The 19,061-nt window shown below is 45.7% G+C and overlaps 1 protein-coding gene across 2 annotated transcripts in view; it reads right to left on the bottom strand.

The window, feature by feature from the left end:
- The window catches only part of Enpp2 (ectonucleotide pyrophosphatase/phosphodiesterase 2), a 70,787-nt gene that overhangs the window by 16,093 nt on the left and 35,633 nt on the right, over positions 1–19,061 (bottom strand). Inside the window, exons 12-19 of one of the 2 annotated variants that reach the window (XM_019206820.2) lie at positions 14,964–15,119; positions 12,853–12,961; positions 10,153–10,278; positions 6,113–6,144; positions 5,766–5,893; positions 3,425–3,491; positions 3,185–3,272; positions 2,075–2,247 (exon numbers count right to left, since the gene is read on the bottom strand). In XM_019206820.2, coding sequence (XP_019062365.1) covers positions 2,075–2,247; positions 3,185–3,272; positions 3,425–3,491; positions 5,766–5,893; positions 6,113–6,144; positions 10,153–10,278; positions 12,853–12,961; positions 14,964–15,119 — 879 coding nt within the window. The remainder of the gene's footprint in view (positions 1–2,074; positions 2,248–3,184; positions 3,273–3,424; positions 3,492–5,765; positions 5,894–6,112; positions 6,145–10,152; positions 10,279–12,852; positions 12,962–14,963; positions 15,120–19,061) is intronic. The other variant, XM_010619510.3, reaches the window with a different exon arrangement.

Here is a 19,061-nt window from a genome sequence, read left to right as displayed (position 1 = left end):
ATATATATATGTATGTATATAACAGTGCCTCAGTATTTCAGGTTAATCCCTAGGTATGCTAAACAATTTCCAAACTAATGTATAAATTTGTTTTTCTACACCTAGAAAAGTAATACCTCGGCAAGTATGAAAAATAATGGCCCAGCACTATATATAGTAATAAATAATAGCCCACCCATCGTTATAGATCCCAGGGACACTCACTCGGGCACGTGTGTGTGGAAAAGCCTTTATAATAATGCCCGTGGCAGCACTGTTTGTTAAGAGCCAACATCTGGAAATTACCAGTGTTCTCAAGCAGGAAATTGAAGAAAATCAGCATGGTATACTTATACAATTAAATATAACTGTTAGTGGTAAGAATGAGTGTGCTAATATTTCATGATATGCATGAATCTATCTGAAAAGCATGTGATGAATAAGAAAACTGCAGGAGTCCTGTAGCCTAATGCACTCACATAAAATGTATAATGTGCACAACTATATCACAGGTTATTTTAGGAACCATACAAAAAGTTACTTCATATTACATTTAGGAGATACATACAGAGCGAGGAAAAGTGGTACAGAGACATGCAGATGAGTTACACACACAGTATTTTGGATCCGAGTTAGCTCTAATAGAAAGAAGACAAGGAAGGAGGAACTTGGAGCCACTGAGTCTGGGATGCTTTTTCTTTCTTACAGGATGTGCACTGAGGTGTACGCATTTTAGCAGTCTTCTTCTGTATGTCTGAAAGGTGTATTTTGTTTGTTTGTTTTTGTTTTTTTAGGAAATAAAACCTTTTGGAGAAACCCACAGAAAAAATAAAAACAATCCATAATTTCTCTAAGACAAGATGTTTGAAAAACTGCTCCTTTTCCAGAGAAAGGTAATTCAGAAAACAAGCTGCAACAGGTGTATTCCTGTGCAGTTCCGGAAACCACTTCCAGAGAGGCTCTTCCTGCTGACCGGGGACTCAACAACACCACCTGAGCCTCACCTGCCTGTAATTATTTGCCTGCATGGCTCTTAGGAGGAACGGAAGCAGAAAAGAGATAAAAATGACAAGAAGGCAAACTGAATTCCTCCAGCAGTGAGCCGCCCTGAGGCCCTGAACTCCCAGGAATCCTGCAGGGTGCAGAGGGGAGGGAAGGAACCTGGGCGGTAAGAGAATTGTTTCCCATTTCTCAGAGGCATAATAGAAAAATCACACCTCTGCCTAAAATAATAAACTACATATACAAAGACATCAGACTCCTTGCTTTGGGCTGGTGTCCTTCAACTCAGTGTGGTAGCCCTGGTTAATTCCTGCTACTAGCAGCACCGACTGGCAGCGATGAGGGTCTGCCCGGTATTCGGTGAGCGAGTTGAATTTGGGATCCAAAACCTGCACGGCCACGGTACTGCGACGTGAGGGGGCTGCCCACGCACTTTGCCGGCCCTGCTGTGTCCTGGGGCTTCCCATTGGGCTCCACCCACGGGCGACCCCTGCAGGGGAGCAGAGGGGCGAGCAGAGTGTTGACCCCACCCCTTCTCTGCCAGGACGCCCGGACTGGCTGCAGTCCTCTACCAAGAACAGCGGCTCCCTCCTCTCGCTCCCTCCTCTCGCTCCCTCTCCTCTACTTTCCGGAGTCAGTCGGGGCCCTGTTAGCCCCAGAGCGCGTCGCAGTTCCTCGCCCGGCCTCTGTACGCAGGTCCCTCGTCAAATAGGCCTGCAACAATCCTTTGAAAAGTGCCCGTGAGAGCCTCCTGGGCACAGCCGCCCGCTTCCCTGAGGACCAGCACTGACAGGCATGCGATCCGTGTTGGGACACAAGCGACAGCCTTGGGAGGCAGACTGGGAGGCACAGGACAGCCTTGCACCCTCTCTCCTCTCCCTGCGCTGTCCAACGCGACGCTTCAAACCCCAACCTGAAATAACAAGACTGAAATTTTCCTTCTTTTCAGTTACGCCAGCCAGTGAGGCCACTCTGGACGGTGGCGGCGGCAGAAATCACTGCCAGCGTCACCAGCAGCTGTGTGGACAGCACTGGTCTCCACCCTTCGAGCTCCTCCGGGACGGACAGAGACCACTGCTTCCTCTGGCGCTACCTTATCGTCACAGGTGCAGCCCAGGTCGAAGTCAGCCTGGAGGTGCACGAACCCCGGGTAGCTGGGCCTGGTGACCTCCTCGGGCATGGCCGGCCGGAAGGTGCTGCTGCGCAGGACGTGGTTCAAGCTCCCGTGGGTCCCGTTGTTGGGAGCCGGCTTCAGTCCCAGGAGATCTGAAGCACAGAGGACGAGCCGTGAGCTTCGTAGGTGTTTGTGACGAGCCACAGGAAGGGTCAGAATCTTTGCCCTCCCAAGGGTCAGCCCACCCTCTGTGAGCCCTCACTCATCGTTGACCACGAAGAGGGACAGAAATTTCCCAAAACAAAGAGCAGGGGAGTGGGGCCTGCTCGGGCACCGCCAGTTCCAGGATGAAGGCTGCACTTCTCCGGGACTTTTTAGCCCAAATTCTGAAATGAGACCCTATCACCAAGGAACCGCCACCGCCGGCCCTCCCACCCCGTCCTCAGAAGCCTGGGGACAAGAGGAGGCTTTCGAGTGCTCTCACGGCAGCACCAGGCTGATTTCACAGGGAGGGATCGGTGCCAGACGGGCACGCAGGGCCTCGCCCAAGCCCAGTCGGGGCCGGGGAGAGCCAGCAGCCAGACAGCAGAGAACCCAGGGGCCCGACTCAGAGGCTCCCCACCACCAGACCGGCACTCCCTCGCTAAACAGGAAAAGCTGCCCTCATTCAGTGACTGGAAGCTCAAGGAAGAAAAATAATTAGAAGCACAGAAATAGCTGGCCAGGGAGCAAGCTGGCGAGGTTTTAACTGGGCTGCAACGCGGCGGGGTGGAGAGGGCTGTGTGTGGAGCGCTTGCTTCACCGGGTCTCAGACCAGCGGTGTCGGACTGTAAGGCTGTTTGGATCGGCCAGAGGCTGCCAGCAGCAACACCGTGCAAACTCCCGGGTAGGCCCCTGTGGCCAGAGACAAAGAACCCTCAGAAGACGGTGGCATTCTGTCCTTTGAACCAAGGGGCAAGCTACAATATTTTTCTGTGGGGAGAGGAGATGGTCTGGGAAATAGACGCCTCCCTTCTTTCCTGACATTGAAGAAGTCAGTACATTCACTGAAGATTAGTTTGCTGGTTTTGATTCAAATATGTGACTTACCACACATGACATTGTAAAGCTCAATGTTTTCAAATGGAGGCACTTTAGTCTTGTATTTAAATGTTGGGCCATAACCTACGAAAACAGTCTTCCAAAAGAAAATAAAACACAAAGACAATTAACCATTCCCGATGTTAAGGACCAACCCTCCCGCCCCACACGAAGACCACACAGCTTCCCCATTCTCCCCTTCTGAGAATCACCGAAACGCAATGCCCGTTCCCAGTCCCGCGGTCATACCTGCATGCTGTTGACCTTGTTATCAAATCCGTGGTCCCCCTGGAAAAAACATTTTCCAGTAGATTTCCTATAAACATTCAAAGATTTCCTGCTTGAAACAATTATGATCAGTCAGGATTTCTTCCCCCCAAATCACTCCCACTAAGAGCCAGTTTCAGGGTGCAGGGGTCTCTACGAAGGGGTTTGTGAAAGGTGGTTCGTCTCCTTCATGTTGATAGTCACCCCAGGATGAATGGGCATCTCCCAGAACCACATGGGGCAGAACACTTGTGCCAGGCAATGCTCGGCCTGCCTGTGTGCGTCCCTCACTGTGAGACAGGGAGATCTCAGTAGGCTGTGCTTACCTGCTGCACCTCCATATCCCCCACCCCGGCTCAGGACCAAGGTGCAGCAAGCAGTCAAGCAGCACAGATCTGTGTGCTGCCAAAGTGTCTGTGTACAAGTTCACCTATGAGTACAACCCAGCTGCGGGACCACTAATAGTGACAGGAGCGGTGAAAGCAGTCATCCTTGACTTGCTCTTGATTTTAGCGGGCTCCATTTCTTCCCCATTTAATATGATGCTGGCAGTAGCTTTGCTGTATATGCCTTTATCAGACCAAGATAAGGTCCTCTATCTTCTTCAGGGATTCTCTTATGAGTGGATGTGGGATTTTGTCAAAGGCTTTCTCTAATGAATTGAAATGATCATGCGCTGTCTGTCCTTAATTCTGTTCATCTGAGGAATCACAGTTACTGATCTGCACATGTTGAATGCTCTTTGATTCCATGGCATGAAGCCTAACTGGTCATGATGAATGTCTCATCTTTTCAGCGACTGGCTGAATTCTGATTGCCACAAAGCCCTGGCCTTACCGAATATTCTATTCAGAAATAGAAAATGGAATCACTGCTCATTTGACTTTCCCTCTATGACAAGAAGGCCACTTTTTCAGGAGGGTCCTGTGGCCCTTTCCCCCAAAAAGTTTGTGTTAACGTAAATACTGCCTCAGTTCCTACAGGTGCAGGGCACTAAAGTGCTGGGCGAAACAGACATCAAACAAATGCACAGCATTCCTAGGGCGTGGGGTGAGAATAAACACACAAATAACAATTCAATGAGTTCAAAAGCTCTGCTGCCAAGGAAAACGCTCAGCTTTGGTCTACATCATCACCGTTTTTCTGTGACTTTCTGCTCAACTCCATGTTGTCTTGGCATCAACTCACCATCCACCTCAAGTCTGCTCTCTCCCAAGATGCCCCGCACATAAAGGGTCCCTCAGAGGACACAGTCAGCAGGACACTGTGGCCACATCTGTGCGACACCTCTGTGAGAATCCCTCTCATCTGTTCTATGTGGCGTCAGTCACTTCCAGTCTTCGTGGGTCTCTCATAATCCCACGTGCATAACTCTATCTGCCCCCTTTACAATGGTGGAGAGTGTGTCTGTGTTCGTCACCTGTGTCTTCCTGAGGGGTCCATGCTGGTACCCATTCCTGGAGGACCAATGTTTTCTCTCCCTTGTACACTCCTTGGAGAACCTGGCTAGGGTGTGTGTCATGGTTCCTCCATCAGTGTGAGATTCACAACTCTTTCTTAAGAAGAAAATTGGAGGGCCAGGGATTTAGCTCAGTGGCACTGCGGCTGCCTTGCAAGCCCAAGGTCCTGAGTTTGATCCCCAGTATCAAAAAAGAAAGAAAGAAAAAGGAGAAGGAGAAGGAAATTGGAGTAAGAACAAGTAGGAAAGGGCAGTGTCCAGGTCTGTGTAAAAATGAGCGGACATTTACTGATGAACTATTTAATTCTGTCTGAAGCCTCCAGACCCATCATACACGCTCTTCAAAAATCAAAGAATATTGTATTTAAAGTAGGAGAGACTTTGTGGTTCAAAAGAGGGCAAACACTGCAAACACTGAAAGCAATGTGAAATATGTCTGCAATAGTAGAGGTCTTACATTTAACGTTCCTTGAACGTTAACGTTCCTTGAAGTCCTCTACAAACGCTGCTACAGAGAAAGTCCCATCGAGTAAGACCCCATCAGCCCATACACTAGGGAAGCTCCCGGCTACACTTCTGACTTGGTCAAGTCATCAAAGTCAAAGCTAGTGCGCTAAAAGTTAGCGTGTTAACTCAAAAACTAAAATGCACACGCGGATGCACCGGCAGACCACAGAGTCTGCCAGATGGACCCTGGGAACACACAAACGGGGGTCTTGGCAGTTATTCATCCAGAACAGAAAATCTCTGGAAACAAGAGGTTTCTGCCTGAGATTTCTCTATTTATGACCATGGAACGTAACATATTTCCAGGTGCCAAAGCGCGGCGAGGATGGGGACCAGGGACAGCGGTCCCCCAGTTACCTGGCCACGTGCCACCTGCGCTCCACCAGCAAGTGTATGTCCTCAATCCTCCTGTTGTTGGCGTAGTGCAGGCGTTTGGGGAGGTGCTGCTTCAGGTAAGGCTTGAAGTGCTGGTCTGGCCTCTTGCACTACAATACAAACAGGAGTTGGTCTGCTGACAGAATGTCTTCTGCAAGTCCTAGGCCTTCTCTCCCTTGGAAGTTGAAAGTATTTTTCAGCCAAACAAAAGGGGATTAGGGAACAGGAGAGCATGCTGAGATAATCCATGCTGGAAACCTAGAGGCTCACAGGGGGTCAGAGAGCTTCAGAGAGGATGGAGAAGGCTCCCAGGGACTGGGCACACTCACCGTGAGGTTAGCCATGATGACTTTCGGGTCATCTGTGGAGAGAGGAGGAGAGGTATCTCAGAAAACGGGATCACCTTCACGGGGAGAAGTCATCTCGCAGTGTGAGACCCCCCACTGTCATGTTAATGTCCTGGAGCTATGGAAAGTGGCGTTCCTCGTTCCTCTACAGGGGAGGAGAACTGGACCTAGCGGGGAAGTTTGCCAGGATAATGCTACGTAAACTGCTTCACGTTCCCTAAGTGGTTCTGAAACATGAACTTCATTTATTTGCAATTCAATGTCAGAAACTAAGCTAGGCATTTGGGGGTTTTTACTATATACCTTCCTATTTATCTGCACGTCTTAAACAGGTAAGCATCCACTTTAAGATGAATCATCTGTGTGCTGTTGACACGCAGTGGAGCACTGCTCTGCCGTAAAGAAGGATAAACTTGAGTCACTTGTAGGAAAATGGATGCACTCAGAGACCATAATGCTAAGAGAAATAGACTGGACCCACAACTTAAATATCACATGGTTTGTCTTACATGAGACGCTCAAAGTATAAATAAAGAGCAAAATAAAAGACAGATAATGGGAAACAGGGAGAGAGATCTTTTGCAAATGGGAAGGGGACCGAGAGATGGAGGGAGGAGGGAGATAGCAGAAAGGAAGAGAAGAGAAAGTGAAAAGAGTGAAGATGTGTGAGGTCCGTGCAGCAGCTCCCCATGAGAAGTGTGGTCAGTCTGTACTGCAGACGTGGACTCATAGAAATAAAAAAAATTCTAAATATATTTAAATGTGAAAAGATGAATATTCTAATCCACCGAGTTATGTTTTCCAAGGGAGTATGCTTTCCTGGTAATCTCACAGGTCTAATTACAGAGGAGACTGCTCCCCTCCGGCCCTCAGTGCACACATGCATCTCCCTCGGTCTCACTACCAGCAAACAAAGATTATTTTAGTCAATACTCTGACCTAACTATGTAAATGATGGCTGTGTAAAGACAGGATCTATTATCTATAGGTCTCCTTTTGGGGGGATTATGGGGAGAAAGAGGAGATTGTAGGTTGTTCGGATTTTGTTTTGTTTTCAAAAATTTGGTTCAGTCTATCATTACAGAATCAGCTGTGCTCAGAAGAGAGCCCTGCTATCAAGATCAGCCGTCTGTGACAGAACCTTCCAGAACAGAACTTTACAGAACAGAACCTCCTAAAACAGAACCTTCTGAAACAGGCCCTATCTCTGTCATTTATGCTGCATTGCGCAGGGCTTGCCACACAGCAGGCTTTCAGAAACGTTTGCTAGGATATATTAATAAGTATCTGTTCCGGTGTGCTGAACATGCACACTGCCCTGTGGCATAAACAGCTATACCAAAAGCCTCCTTTCAGACTCTCAGTTCTACAGCTATGAAAACCAGAGCCAGGGGGCAAACCCCACGCTGCTTCAGTGGGGTCATTCCTGTCATGGCTGGCCCCTGAAAGTAACTGATAGCAGGAAAATTATGGTCCAGCTTTGGAGACGCTTTGTCTCGTCCAAGGCTCACTGAGTCAAGGGGCTTTAGAAGGTGGGAGCCATGAACGGGAGGGACAGGGTGGACTGTGCAAACGGGCTCTGAACCCGCACACGACTCGGCCTCATGGACCGCCGTCCTCAAAGGAACTCAACAGAGTCCATCGTGCTCTTAGGGAGGAAATAAACCAGCACGGAGCTATCCTGTGCTCAGCGGGACCCCAGAGAAACACTGGAAACAACCAGTGGCTGCATCAGTGTTTAGGACCCCAGTGTTAAGGTCCCCACCTTTTCACGCTCAATGTCCTCAAGGGCAGGGACTAAGAATTGGCTGATCTGGCTTCAAAGCCCAGCTCCTCCACTTACAAATCGTCACCCTCTGAGCCAGCTCCTGCACCCCACTCTGACATCTGACCACTGTCATCTATAGAAGGACACGAATGCTCATCCCATGGGACCACTCAGCATGTTAAATAAGACTGTGCCTGTGTTCACCCGAAACAGTGATGCGATGCAGACACAGCTGTCATGGCTGACGTGTCCACAGCCCTGACTGCGTGCTGACCGGGAGCCTAGGTGACAGATGGAATCTCTCCTTGCGTCTCCCCATCCCTACTTTACAGATAAGGAGGAGGAAGCATAAGCGTGAAGCAGTTTCACCCGGCACCCCTGGCAGAGCTGGGGTCGGATCCTGGACATCTGGCTGCTGCCTTCACCACCCTACCTGTACTGTGTGCCCCAAAATGAAATCGCACACGGGGCTGGGGGGTATCTCGGTGGTAAAGCATTTGCCCAGCCAAGAGCGAGGCTCTGAGCTCTATCCCCAGCACCAGCAAGAGGAGGAGGAAGGCAGAGGGAGAGTTAGGGGAGGAAGGAAGCAAAGGAAGAGAGGAGAAAGAGGAAGAAGGAAAAGAGGATGGGAGGAGGGAGAAGGAGAGGGAAGGGAAGCGGGAGGTGGAGTAGGAAGGGAAAGAGAGGAGGAGGAAATCACGCACGGAAGGATTTTGTAGGCACCGAACACTGCATTATTGGTAGCTGTTATTTCATAGGCTCCCAGTCTCTCTTGCCCCAAACAACCTCCCTGTCACATTTAAGGGTGTCAGAAATACCTCTCAAAATAGGCAGACTCTCTTGCGTAAGCCCTAAAAGGCAAATACTAAAATCCAAAGGTGCCCTAAGGACTCGGACCCAGCCTATGGTGACGGCCGCCTCTCTCAAGGGAGCAGAGACGGAAGCCGCAGGGGACAGGGAGGGACAGGGACGCGCGGAGAGAAACAGCACTGGTCTGTTTACTTCACAGCGTTGCCGCAGCCAGCCTTGGACCACTTCCCACTGGTGCTGACACAGGAATGTAATTTGGGAAAAACTTAACTTTCCAAAATCTTTAAGCTTGGTGTCAATGCTTTCTTATTTCCAAGGCTAAAAACTTTTAAAAGATTGGTTTTTTGCCCAAAATGTAGTATCGCAAATAAAACTATGGACTCCTCAAGGCATCTTTTAAAAATCTTGGCCCACAAATCATTTCATGTCAGTGGCACAGCACAACCTGAACACACAACACAAGCGGCGAGATGATTCCTGTTTATCTCCGATCTTTCCGCGCATCCAGCAGTCCCCTTACTATTTTCCCATCCCTAGTTCTGCCTGTCATTTGGACAAAGAGGAAATCCCTTCTGCAAAGCTCCCGGGAACCATCAGGTACTAAACGGTTCTGTTGGACCCTGTTTTAGGTTTCCGAGGTCCAGCTAAGGGGCCAGCCTGGCCTTGATGTTAAAACAAAAAAACTCCTCTCTTGTAAACCCAAGTTTGCAGTTATAAACACACCTCATATTGAGCTGTAATTTCCACACGATAAAAACAAGAGCAAATATTTGTACAACACTACTGTGCGCCAGCAGCTGCTCACACATAGATTAATTTCCTGTTATCCCCATCCCTCAGATGACAAGACTGAGGCTCCGGCCTCAAACCACTGGCTTCAGATCGCCTGGTTAAGCGGCACCAGAGGTGAGACTTTGCTTTAATGTTCTACATCCGCACAGCATGAAGGTCACACGCATTGCGGGGAGCCTGTGCAAGCGCGGAACACGCCTTCCCTCCTCTTCCATGCCCTCTCCCTCACTCCATCTCTTGGTCCCCTTCCCTCTGCAAAAGCTCAGTCTCCCTGTTTTCTACTATGTGGTTGTGATTGTGCTCTTTAATTTACTTGTAACATGGGTTTCTCACATAAGAGAAACCTGCAATATTTAAGCTTGTGCATCTGATTTATTTCACGTAGCATCATGGTCTCCCGGGGCATCCATTCCCTCCAAGTGCACCGCCTGTCTCGACGGCGGAGGAATACTCCGTTTTGTGTAAATACATTTTCTTTACCCATTCATCTGCTGGCAGACACACAGGCTCTTCCAAGACTGAGCTCTTTTGTTACGAGCTCTGCCTCTGTGAACATGGGGAAGCGAAGATTTTTTTTTCCCCAAGAACTCCAATTCCACCTATTCCACTGAATTTTCATTCTAACTACTCAGTACTTTAAGAATCAACTCACATTTAGCATTATTGCTAAATCTGGACCGGATTCTTCCCAAAGTTCCGGGCACTAAGGTAATATCATCCACATTGGTCAGGTAATTGCTCAGAAACTCAGTTCTTTCACAGGTGACATCTTCCATTCCTGTGGAGAGGGGGAAAAAATTAGTCTTTTCATACATCATTAAAATTAAAACCTTCATACAGATACCCATAATGACATCCAGGCATCTATTTAGTGTTCACAACTAAAGGGTAAAACCCTCACACTTGAGATTTCTTAACTGGACTTGAAATTTTTTAATACTTCTTTCCAGAACCTTCCACTGGCCTCTGATTTGGGCCTGGAAAGTTAAAAAAATGCATCCTCTTGATTTTCATTTTAAGCTACTGAGCAAGAACAGCAAGACAAAGGAAGTAACTGTGTTTTTAAGCAAACAATTTACATTCCCCATGAAAAAGATCTAGTCTTTAAAAGAAAGTCCTGGACTGCTTTAAATTCTTTCAGCTAATAATGGTATAAATAACTGAAATACACAGTTCAGCCTCTTTTACAAAATATCATTTTTCAGCGCTCTCTCTCCCTCCATCTTGAGTACATAATCAGCAGCTCTCCTGTCTCCTCTGGTGGCCTGGAATATCCCTGACAAAACAATACTGCCAATGAGAGATGAGAAAGCAAGATGTCAGCTCCAATGACCACCCAAACTGAAAAACAAAATAATGCTGAATGAAAACAAGTTGTAAACAGTGTAATTAGCCACAACTGAAAGCTAGCAACTATAGCACAGAATGGATTGAGGTAGGGAATTGTTTTGACCAACCAATGTTCCTTCCCAACCCCAAAGTTTGTTTTCTGTTCTCCATCAAGAAAAACTTCTTACTCGATATTTTTTAAAAGAATAAAAACAAAAATTCACATGTTAGAATTACAGACTAGAGCGGCTAATAGAGACCTTTATCGTCATCGGAGGGATTTAGAAGATGACATGGAAGAAAGGTTTAAGGTACTCTATTTAATCCCCTAAGAATCCAGTTTTACTGCCCACGATCTGGTTACCTGTGGTCCACCAGCTGTCCAGAAACACCAATGAAAATTTCCAGAAATTTTCCTAATTTATATTAAATTTGCCTAATTTATATGTTATACTTGATGATTGGCATGTCTGTGTAGGAAGAAGGACGGTACAGACAGGGTTTTGTGCTATTCACATCTACTGGTGGTCTTGGAAGACATTTCCCTTGGGTAAGGGCAGACTACTGGGTTGCTTTGCACAGTCCAGTGTACAAATACTCTCTAAGAGGGAAAAGTGGGTACTCTGCTAAGGTTTTGCACTAAAGATATATAACCCAGAGTGGCCCAGATCTAGAAAAGTTCAAATGATTGCTTCCTAGAATCCCACATCTATATCCTCCACGCCATCCTTGGTGGCAGTGATGGTGGTGGTGGTTTTTGTTCTTGTTGTCCTTGTTTAACACAAATTGGAGTGGAGAGAAAAACATATTCCAACGTAGCACAAGGATTATTTACCTTATCCTTTAATATTGAGACTCTTGGGGATAAAAATTAAAACAATAAATAGTTACTGTGTTCTAGTACCAGATTAGTCCAGGAAGAGAGTCTCCAAATACCTATGAAGAGAAGGTTGGAAGGATCCTCACTTGTTACCTTCTAAGGCAATCACATAAATTACTCCAAGGATGAACAACGTTCTCAGGATTTCTGAGCAACCTCAACTTTATCAACTGTGTCAACCTCCAAATTCTTGGCCCTATTTGTTGCTCTCCACTAAGCCAAACTCACGGAGCATGACCATGTGAAGGGTAGGAGTGAGCTCCCCAGGGGAGCAAGTTGGTCCTCACAGTTTTCCCCCTAGTTTCTCAGAGATGTTCTAGAAAGTTCTGGAAAGAAAATGTCAGCTCAGAACAGAAAGAGCTATGATTAAGGAAATTCACCAGCCATTGTAAATGGAACTGCCCAAAAAAATCAACCAGTTTTCAGCTTCCAAACTCTTCTAGAAGGGAGTAGTCCCAAATTCCAAGATCCTTATTTCCATGTGATCATTCCAGAATGCTCTATGAGGCCCCCCCTTAGCTCTACAAACATACCACGTTTATGATGTTCTTGGTCACCTCAAAAGGAAGTGGTCATGAATCTTCCTACTTTATGAGGTGATTTAGAAAAACTGCTTCTTCCTATCTTTAATAGTCTTCTGGATAGCAAAAAGGTCCCCTAGTCTCCATCTTGAATTCCCTCAGTGAATTCAAGGAAAACATTGATTTTATATACACCTTCTTTGTCTCTGCGGTCCTTAACATATTTAGAGTTTTTTTAACCACACAAAACTCTGTGGGGCCCTTTGAGGATGTGGTTCACAGGGATGAGAGCTTATCATCTGATACGTCACATTCACAGATGGAATGACTAATATCACCAGAGAAATATCCACAACATTTTAATAAGAGATACAGCCTTAGAGAAAGACCTTTCCTACAAAGAAAAGGAAGATACAGAAGTCCCTACTTGTGACTAAAATAAACCTAGGCCACCTCAGGCTCAGACTTTTCCAGGAGGACCTAATGTCTTTCCTATCCTGCAAAAAGGAAAAAAAAAGGTGAAGAATAGAACCTTGGATTCTACAGGCAAGGATTCCTTTCCTCAACACCCACAGAAAACCTACTTATCCATTTACTAGCAAAAAAAGAAACCGAGCTTTACCATGGTCTCCCACGAAGATGACGTTCACGCACCGATGAAGCTTCAGTTGCTTCAGCCCATCCATGAGCTGCCCCATGGTTCTGTCAATATCCCTCAGCGGGTTTGTCATCTGGAAAAAAGAGTGAGTGAGATCTCATAGGCTTTGTTTGTTGGTTTGTTCGTCTCTTGACTTTTAAGTTTCCACAGATCTTCTACCCTTAGAACATTCTGGAAAGAAAACTTCAGGCCCAGAGGCAGAGCTTTGTCTAGGGGAATTTCCTGCCATTTTAAAGGAAATGTGGTCTGATCACTTTACACTCTTTCAGGAGAATAAGAACTGCTCCTCATCCAATTCCTGTCATGATTCTTTGACACATGCATATAGAAAATATGACTGAGCTAAATTCTTTTTTGGAGGTAAAATGGGTTTTCTAAAATGTAATGACATTCTGTAAATCCAAGCATTTCAAGAATGAACAGAAAGTCAGGTGGATAGTTTACGTCCTTTACGTTCCATGGAAAATCACATTAGGCTTTGAACCATGGTAAGAAGATGGTGGATAAGTGAATCAAAAGGAACTCTGAAGTTATGAGCATAGCCTTCCGCTGGATAGTAAATCAGAATATCATTAATACACAGGGATCCATCCTGTGTAACAGAGAACTTAACTGTCAACTTCTGAAAGCAGTACATCAGGAACAGAGAAAAAAAACTATTCTAAGAAACAAACTTCTGCTCCTAAAATTGGTTCTTTTCAAGCCGACTCTGTGTGAAATAAGAACATATAGGGCCCTAACTTATACAAAAATGAACCACTGAGTTTTTTCTAGAAGGCTTCTGAGTTTAATGAAATAGTAAAACTCAGCTGCTGTTCTTGTTTTGTTTTGTTTTTTTTTTTTTGAAGGCCATTTCCAGAGTCTAAAAACCCACCTGTCATTACCACTCAAGTGGAAGTTTCTAACGACATGTTTCCACATACACACCACAGACTATCTTTCTCATCTCATCTCTAATTGCAATGGAAACTTTACATGGTCTGAACACTTGACAACACTTTAGAGGAATTGTACTGCGCAGCTAACAGTCACACAGCCAGGCCCATGAAGACAAAGACCAGAAGAGACTTAAATATCATTTTTGCTTGGGTACATATTATCTTCCCTCAGAATCTTCCCAGATAGATTAAAGATATGATTTCTCATTATTTCATCAGTACTATCAGCTGTGGGGTCAGTATTTCTAATCCTATCCCGAGGAATAAGTCACCACAGAAAGCTTTGAATTGAGATGTGCAGTGTAATCTGCAGGGACTAACAGATGTAGGACTATGTGGCAGTTGCTTCTAAAAAAACCATCCTCTCCTCCAATATCATTGTCTAGATAAAGAAATACCAAATGCAAAACATATGTCAAGTCTTGGCAATGACTTATTTTCCTTTGCTTAGCAGGACAATTCAGGTAAAATCTATAGCCTACTTCTCAGCAACCAGCTCAGCTGATCATAAATAGGACCCTGGTTCAGCAGTTGCTGAAGTTTTCAGGACAAGTAACAGCCACAGGCTCTAGGGAGTGTACTAGAAAGAGTGATCATCAGTGTCACTGAAGAAAACACAACTCTATCTGTCCACTGTTTACACTTCACTCCATCCCAGCTATTCCTCTATCTTTATTCTAATGCCTTTTCTGATCTCTGATAGTTTGGACCACTAATCTAAGTCAACTTTCCACTGAGTTCTAATCTGCGTGTTTCTGAGCACTACCCTTGCTACCTTTAAGGTTATGCTCAAGAACCAGGGCCAGAAACCACTGTGTCTAAATCTGTACATTAAGTGCAAGCAAAACCCACAGCCCTCTTAACAGTCACTCCAGCCCAGATGTTCATACTAATATGAGGGCAAATAATTCCACAGAAAATAAAAGGGTTCTTTTTGCTCTCATGCTGAAAGTTCAGAAAGTCTTCACATCACCGTTAACCTCTAAAGTGCCAGATTCTTCTGGCCCCAAAGCCAAGAATGACACACAGCAGAGCTTTTCTAAAACATAAACAGCCGATTTTCAAACCAAGGCACCAAAGGAAACTTCCAACTCAGACCTGCCCGCCACAAAGCTTTGGAACGACAGATGAACTTACTTTGTCCTGACGAGTTTCCGCCGTATAATGATCCATCCTATGTAATTTTCTTCTTCTTTTCTTTGGAGGAGGAACTGGTCTTTCCTGTCTCCTCTTAGGGGCAACTTTCCTCTTAGGTCTCTTAGCCGGAGTAAGAGGTGAGCCATAACTACTCTCCTGTACTGGCGGATAGAGATGTCTCCTCTCAGAAGCCATCTGCCCCTCTGGGGCAGATGAGAAAGCTCACTTTCCCGTCTGCAGCCCCAGAGTCTTAGCTGTAACACTAGGTCTCCACGAGTGAGAACACAGCAGCAGAGGGGTGAGTTGGGACCTCGGAGAAAGAGCCTCCCACAGGGTTACGGACGCTGCCGCTGCAGCTCCGTGCTGAGAACAAGGATGTAATGTAAGGGGACCTCCTTGTGCGGGCTTCTTTTGTTGAGGAGTCCCCAGGGTGACGCTAGAGAAGCTGTGTACTCCGTAGTGCCTGTGTTAGGGAGAGGCTGTCTTGGTTATGAAAAGCTCTCCACAGGTGAAATACTAGCTTACAACCGAGCAGAATATGGTCACTCCATCAGCTCTGGATGGAATGAGGCTGATGTAGGTGGTTCCGGTGGAGAATCTGTGACTATCTGTTCACACCACCCAATCAACAAATAGAGCACTGCCTCCTTCCTTGGCAAGGACCAGGGCAAATGTTAAAACCAAAAATGGAATGCAATATAAATAATAAGCAATCCTCCTTGGTCCCACAGGTGCATTCACAAATCGAGACTCTCCACAGAACAAGGCTTTTTTTTTTCTCCACTGACAAACTGGAATTTACAGGACAGAGGAGCTCTACCACAAATGGTACTGCACTTTTTAAAGCAGTCTTTGAGAACTAGGTAAAATGTGACAAGTCAGACCTCTGCGTCTTTGCGTACGGATGCAGAAGGCCTCTGTAACTTGCTCTCCGAAGCCCCTGTAATGACAGTGCTCTCTGTTCTGTCTGAAAACCCAGTGGGCAGTGGAGTCTGGTGCGCCAACTAATACAAGAAGGGGACCCTCTGCAACCTGCCGATGTTGGAGGAAATCTGGCCCCTGATTTGCCGATGGTGCAACGGTGCATTGAAGCAGCAAGCCCTGCATCTACCTTGCTAGCCTCTCTCTGGGCGGGTCAGTCCCCAGAGCCATTCTGATGCGAGAAGGGGCAGGAGGAGGGACGAGGTTAGTGAACCCAAGAAGGAGCACGTCTGCCATGCGGTTTCGCTACTTCCAGGGCAAGCAACTGCAGGGGTGGGCGCTGCTGTCTCTGCTTCGTCCTGTCCAGCGCAGCGACCCAACCAACAACACAGCCCCACGGGAAGGTTTGGGTCGGTGTGAAGGCTGCTAGTTTTAGGCAGGTCTCCACGAGAAGAGCAAGAAAAGGAAAGGAGGGTTTTTCCATTTCATGTCACCAAATACAGTCTGCTAGTGTCGGATCTGCCCGTCAAACACTAGGCCATTTGCAAGAGACTCCAACGTTCCCAGGACTTTCCAGGTGGGCCTTCAGAGGGCAGCAGGTTAGATGAGCAGGGAGACACAGGCTTTAGCCAAACTGAGTTTTCATCCAATAATTACAGCGCATTTGTTTCCTTCTTCAAATGTTAGCAGTAGATGAAAGCTAAGTTTTCACTGACCAGCCATACCGTAGCCTGAATTGAGAAGTTTTAGCCTGAGGTTAAGGGGACGGTAGGGAGGGGACACATCCACCTACTTTTCAGAAGGGTTTTCCGCCCTCTGAAGGTAGGGACCAGCCAGCCAAAGCTCTGCCTGTCGGCCATGAAGAGCAGCTGAACAAAAGGTCACAGAGAAAGCACAGAGAGTCAAAGGGGAAAGACTGCGCCAGTGATGAAAAGCAAGCATATTTTTGAACATTCACCATTACACTATGAAACCAGGAGCAACACACCATTTCTCGAAGCTATCGGCTCAATGTTTGGTCATCTCATTTAAGAGCTTTTTTGAGAATCATCCTGGAAAACAATGTACTCAAACATTAAGCAAATAAAGCACAAACTTCAGATGAACTCATCCTACTGCAGAGTGTTTTGCTAGTAGAATCATTTCAATTAAATTTCAAGGCCTTGTATGTAAGAGACAACATGTTACTGATTTTTTAAAATAGCATATCACCTACTATTCGTGATCTTTTCACTCACAAAAACATCACGTGATGGAACACAGAGATACACACATGCACATACGTGTATATGTGATGCTATTGTAGGAGTATGGAAATCAATGGGCCTGTCACACAGGGAGCTTTCGTTGACTCACCGTGGGTTCGTGTTTTAAAAGTATAAAGTGTATTTTGTTTTTGGTTTGGTTAAATAAGATGCCTAGAACCAAATGAAAAATTGTTAAAATCTCAAAATATTCCTTCCTTTATGAGGAAGAAGTGGTCAGATTATCAGAAAGTACCATTAGTGAGACACGCTAGAGAATTTACCCAGTAGGCCTATAAGCAAGTCCCAGTTGCAAGAAACGTTAGCACTAAAAAGAATGACTAGAACTCGAACAGCGACTACCCTTAATTCAAAAGTACTATAGGACGAAAATGCTTGTGTATTTATGAGTGACCCTGGACACAGAAACCATCGTTACGGCAAAGGAAGCATTCTGTACCACACTTCTTTTATTCATTCCTCAGGACTTTTGGAGCCAAAACAAAACTTGCTTCTTAATTAAAACACATACACATATGCTTTTAACAAGTAAACTTCAAAGACATTCATGGATAAAGGACATTCGTTGTTAAGTCATATAACTTAAGGTACGAGTTATACCTCATCTGTAGCATTAAAAACTGACTTTGGCCACAAAGAAAATGCTGTATGTGATGGGAGCGCAGTTACTAGTGGGTCACTTTGCTGTTCCCTGAAGTGAAAGAGGGGCTTGTGAGGCCATGGGAAGGACCAGGCCCTGAGAGCCAGGGGTGCCCCAACTCTACGTCTAAATTCTACTTACCGTGCCAGCAACCCGGGCAGCCCAGCCTCTCCAAGACCCAGCCTCCTGCTTTCAAAAGAACAGCTGTACCTATCCCAACCCCTCTTTGCCTACCCTTGGGGTCGCTAAGGGCTTCTCCTTCCGGCAAAGCTGAACTTTTACATAGAGCACGTGGAACTGCTTAGGTTTAACATTTTAATAAAAAGTGGTTGCCTTTGTTTACTTTTGATTAGTCTCAAAGAAAGTCATCTTAAAGATAAAACGATCATTCTTGCTTTGCTTTGCTTTCCTGGCAAAAGAAGGTCTGTCTGTCATGTACGCAGATGTTTACCTCATTTTATCATTTGTGTTTCATAATCATGCAACACTGGTTAAACATCAAAGGGAGATAAAAAGAACAACAGATTTATATGACTTCAGTGATTTAAGACAAAGATGGTTTCACAAAGCCATTAGTTTCTAATGTTTAAAAGGAAACCACTGAGCACTGAGTTGGCGTTACAGTATCAGGAATGCTGATGGAATCTTGGTCTTTCCTTTCTTTGTTTAAACATGCCGCAATTTGTTCAAAAATACTTCAACCGAGCTGCATTTATCTGCATCTCTGACTCATTTTTTACGTGGAACACACACAAGTTAACAGAAGGCAACAGTGGGATTATATGTTGTTGGAGAACTGGAGGCAGTTCCCACCAACAGAGTTTTTAAAATAACTTCTCAGCTGACATTAAGTGCTATTGTGTTAATGTACAACTCATTACCCCAATTTAAAAAGGTGCAAAATATCGGCAATATAAAAGGCCTTGATATGTAAGTGTCACCATGTTTTTAAATGATCTATGTGGAGACGTTGGGGAGGTTTCCATCCAAGATGAGAAAGGAACATAGTACAATACAGTTGTGCCTCGGTTCACACACGCTTTGTTTGCAAACAATTTGGGAACAGAAGCATTTCACAAAATTTTGTTTTTGTTTGTAAACTCTGCACTGGGTGACAACCATGGCCGCAGCCATCTTCCCCACATAAACACAAATGTGGTCATCATTTCTAAAACTGTTCGACAAACCAAGTTCATGAACTGAGGTACCAACGTATAACCATTCCTTTCCCAACTCCTCAGTCAGAAACTATTCCAGATCCTGCCTTACAAA

This window comes from Fukomys damarensis, unplaced genomic scaffold (assembly GCF_012274545.1).
Source record: "Fukomys damarensis isolate Sample0158 unplaced genomic scaffold, DMR_v1.0_HiC HiC_scaffold_5, whole genome shotgun sequence".
Lineage (NCBI taxonomy): Eukaryota > Metazoa > Chordata > Mammalia > Rodentia > Bathyergidae > Fukomys > Fukomys damarensis.
The sequence above is the reverse complement of the archived record's forward strand: the minus strand, read 5'-3'. Positions and strand labels throughout refer to the sequence as shown.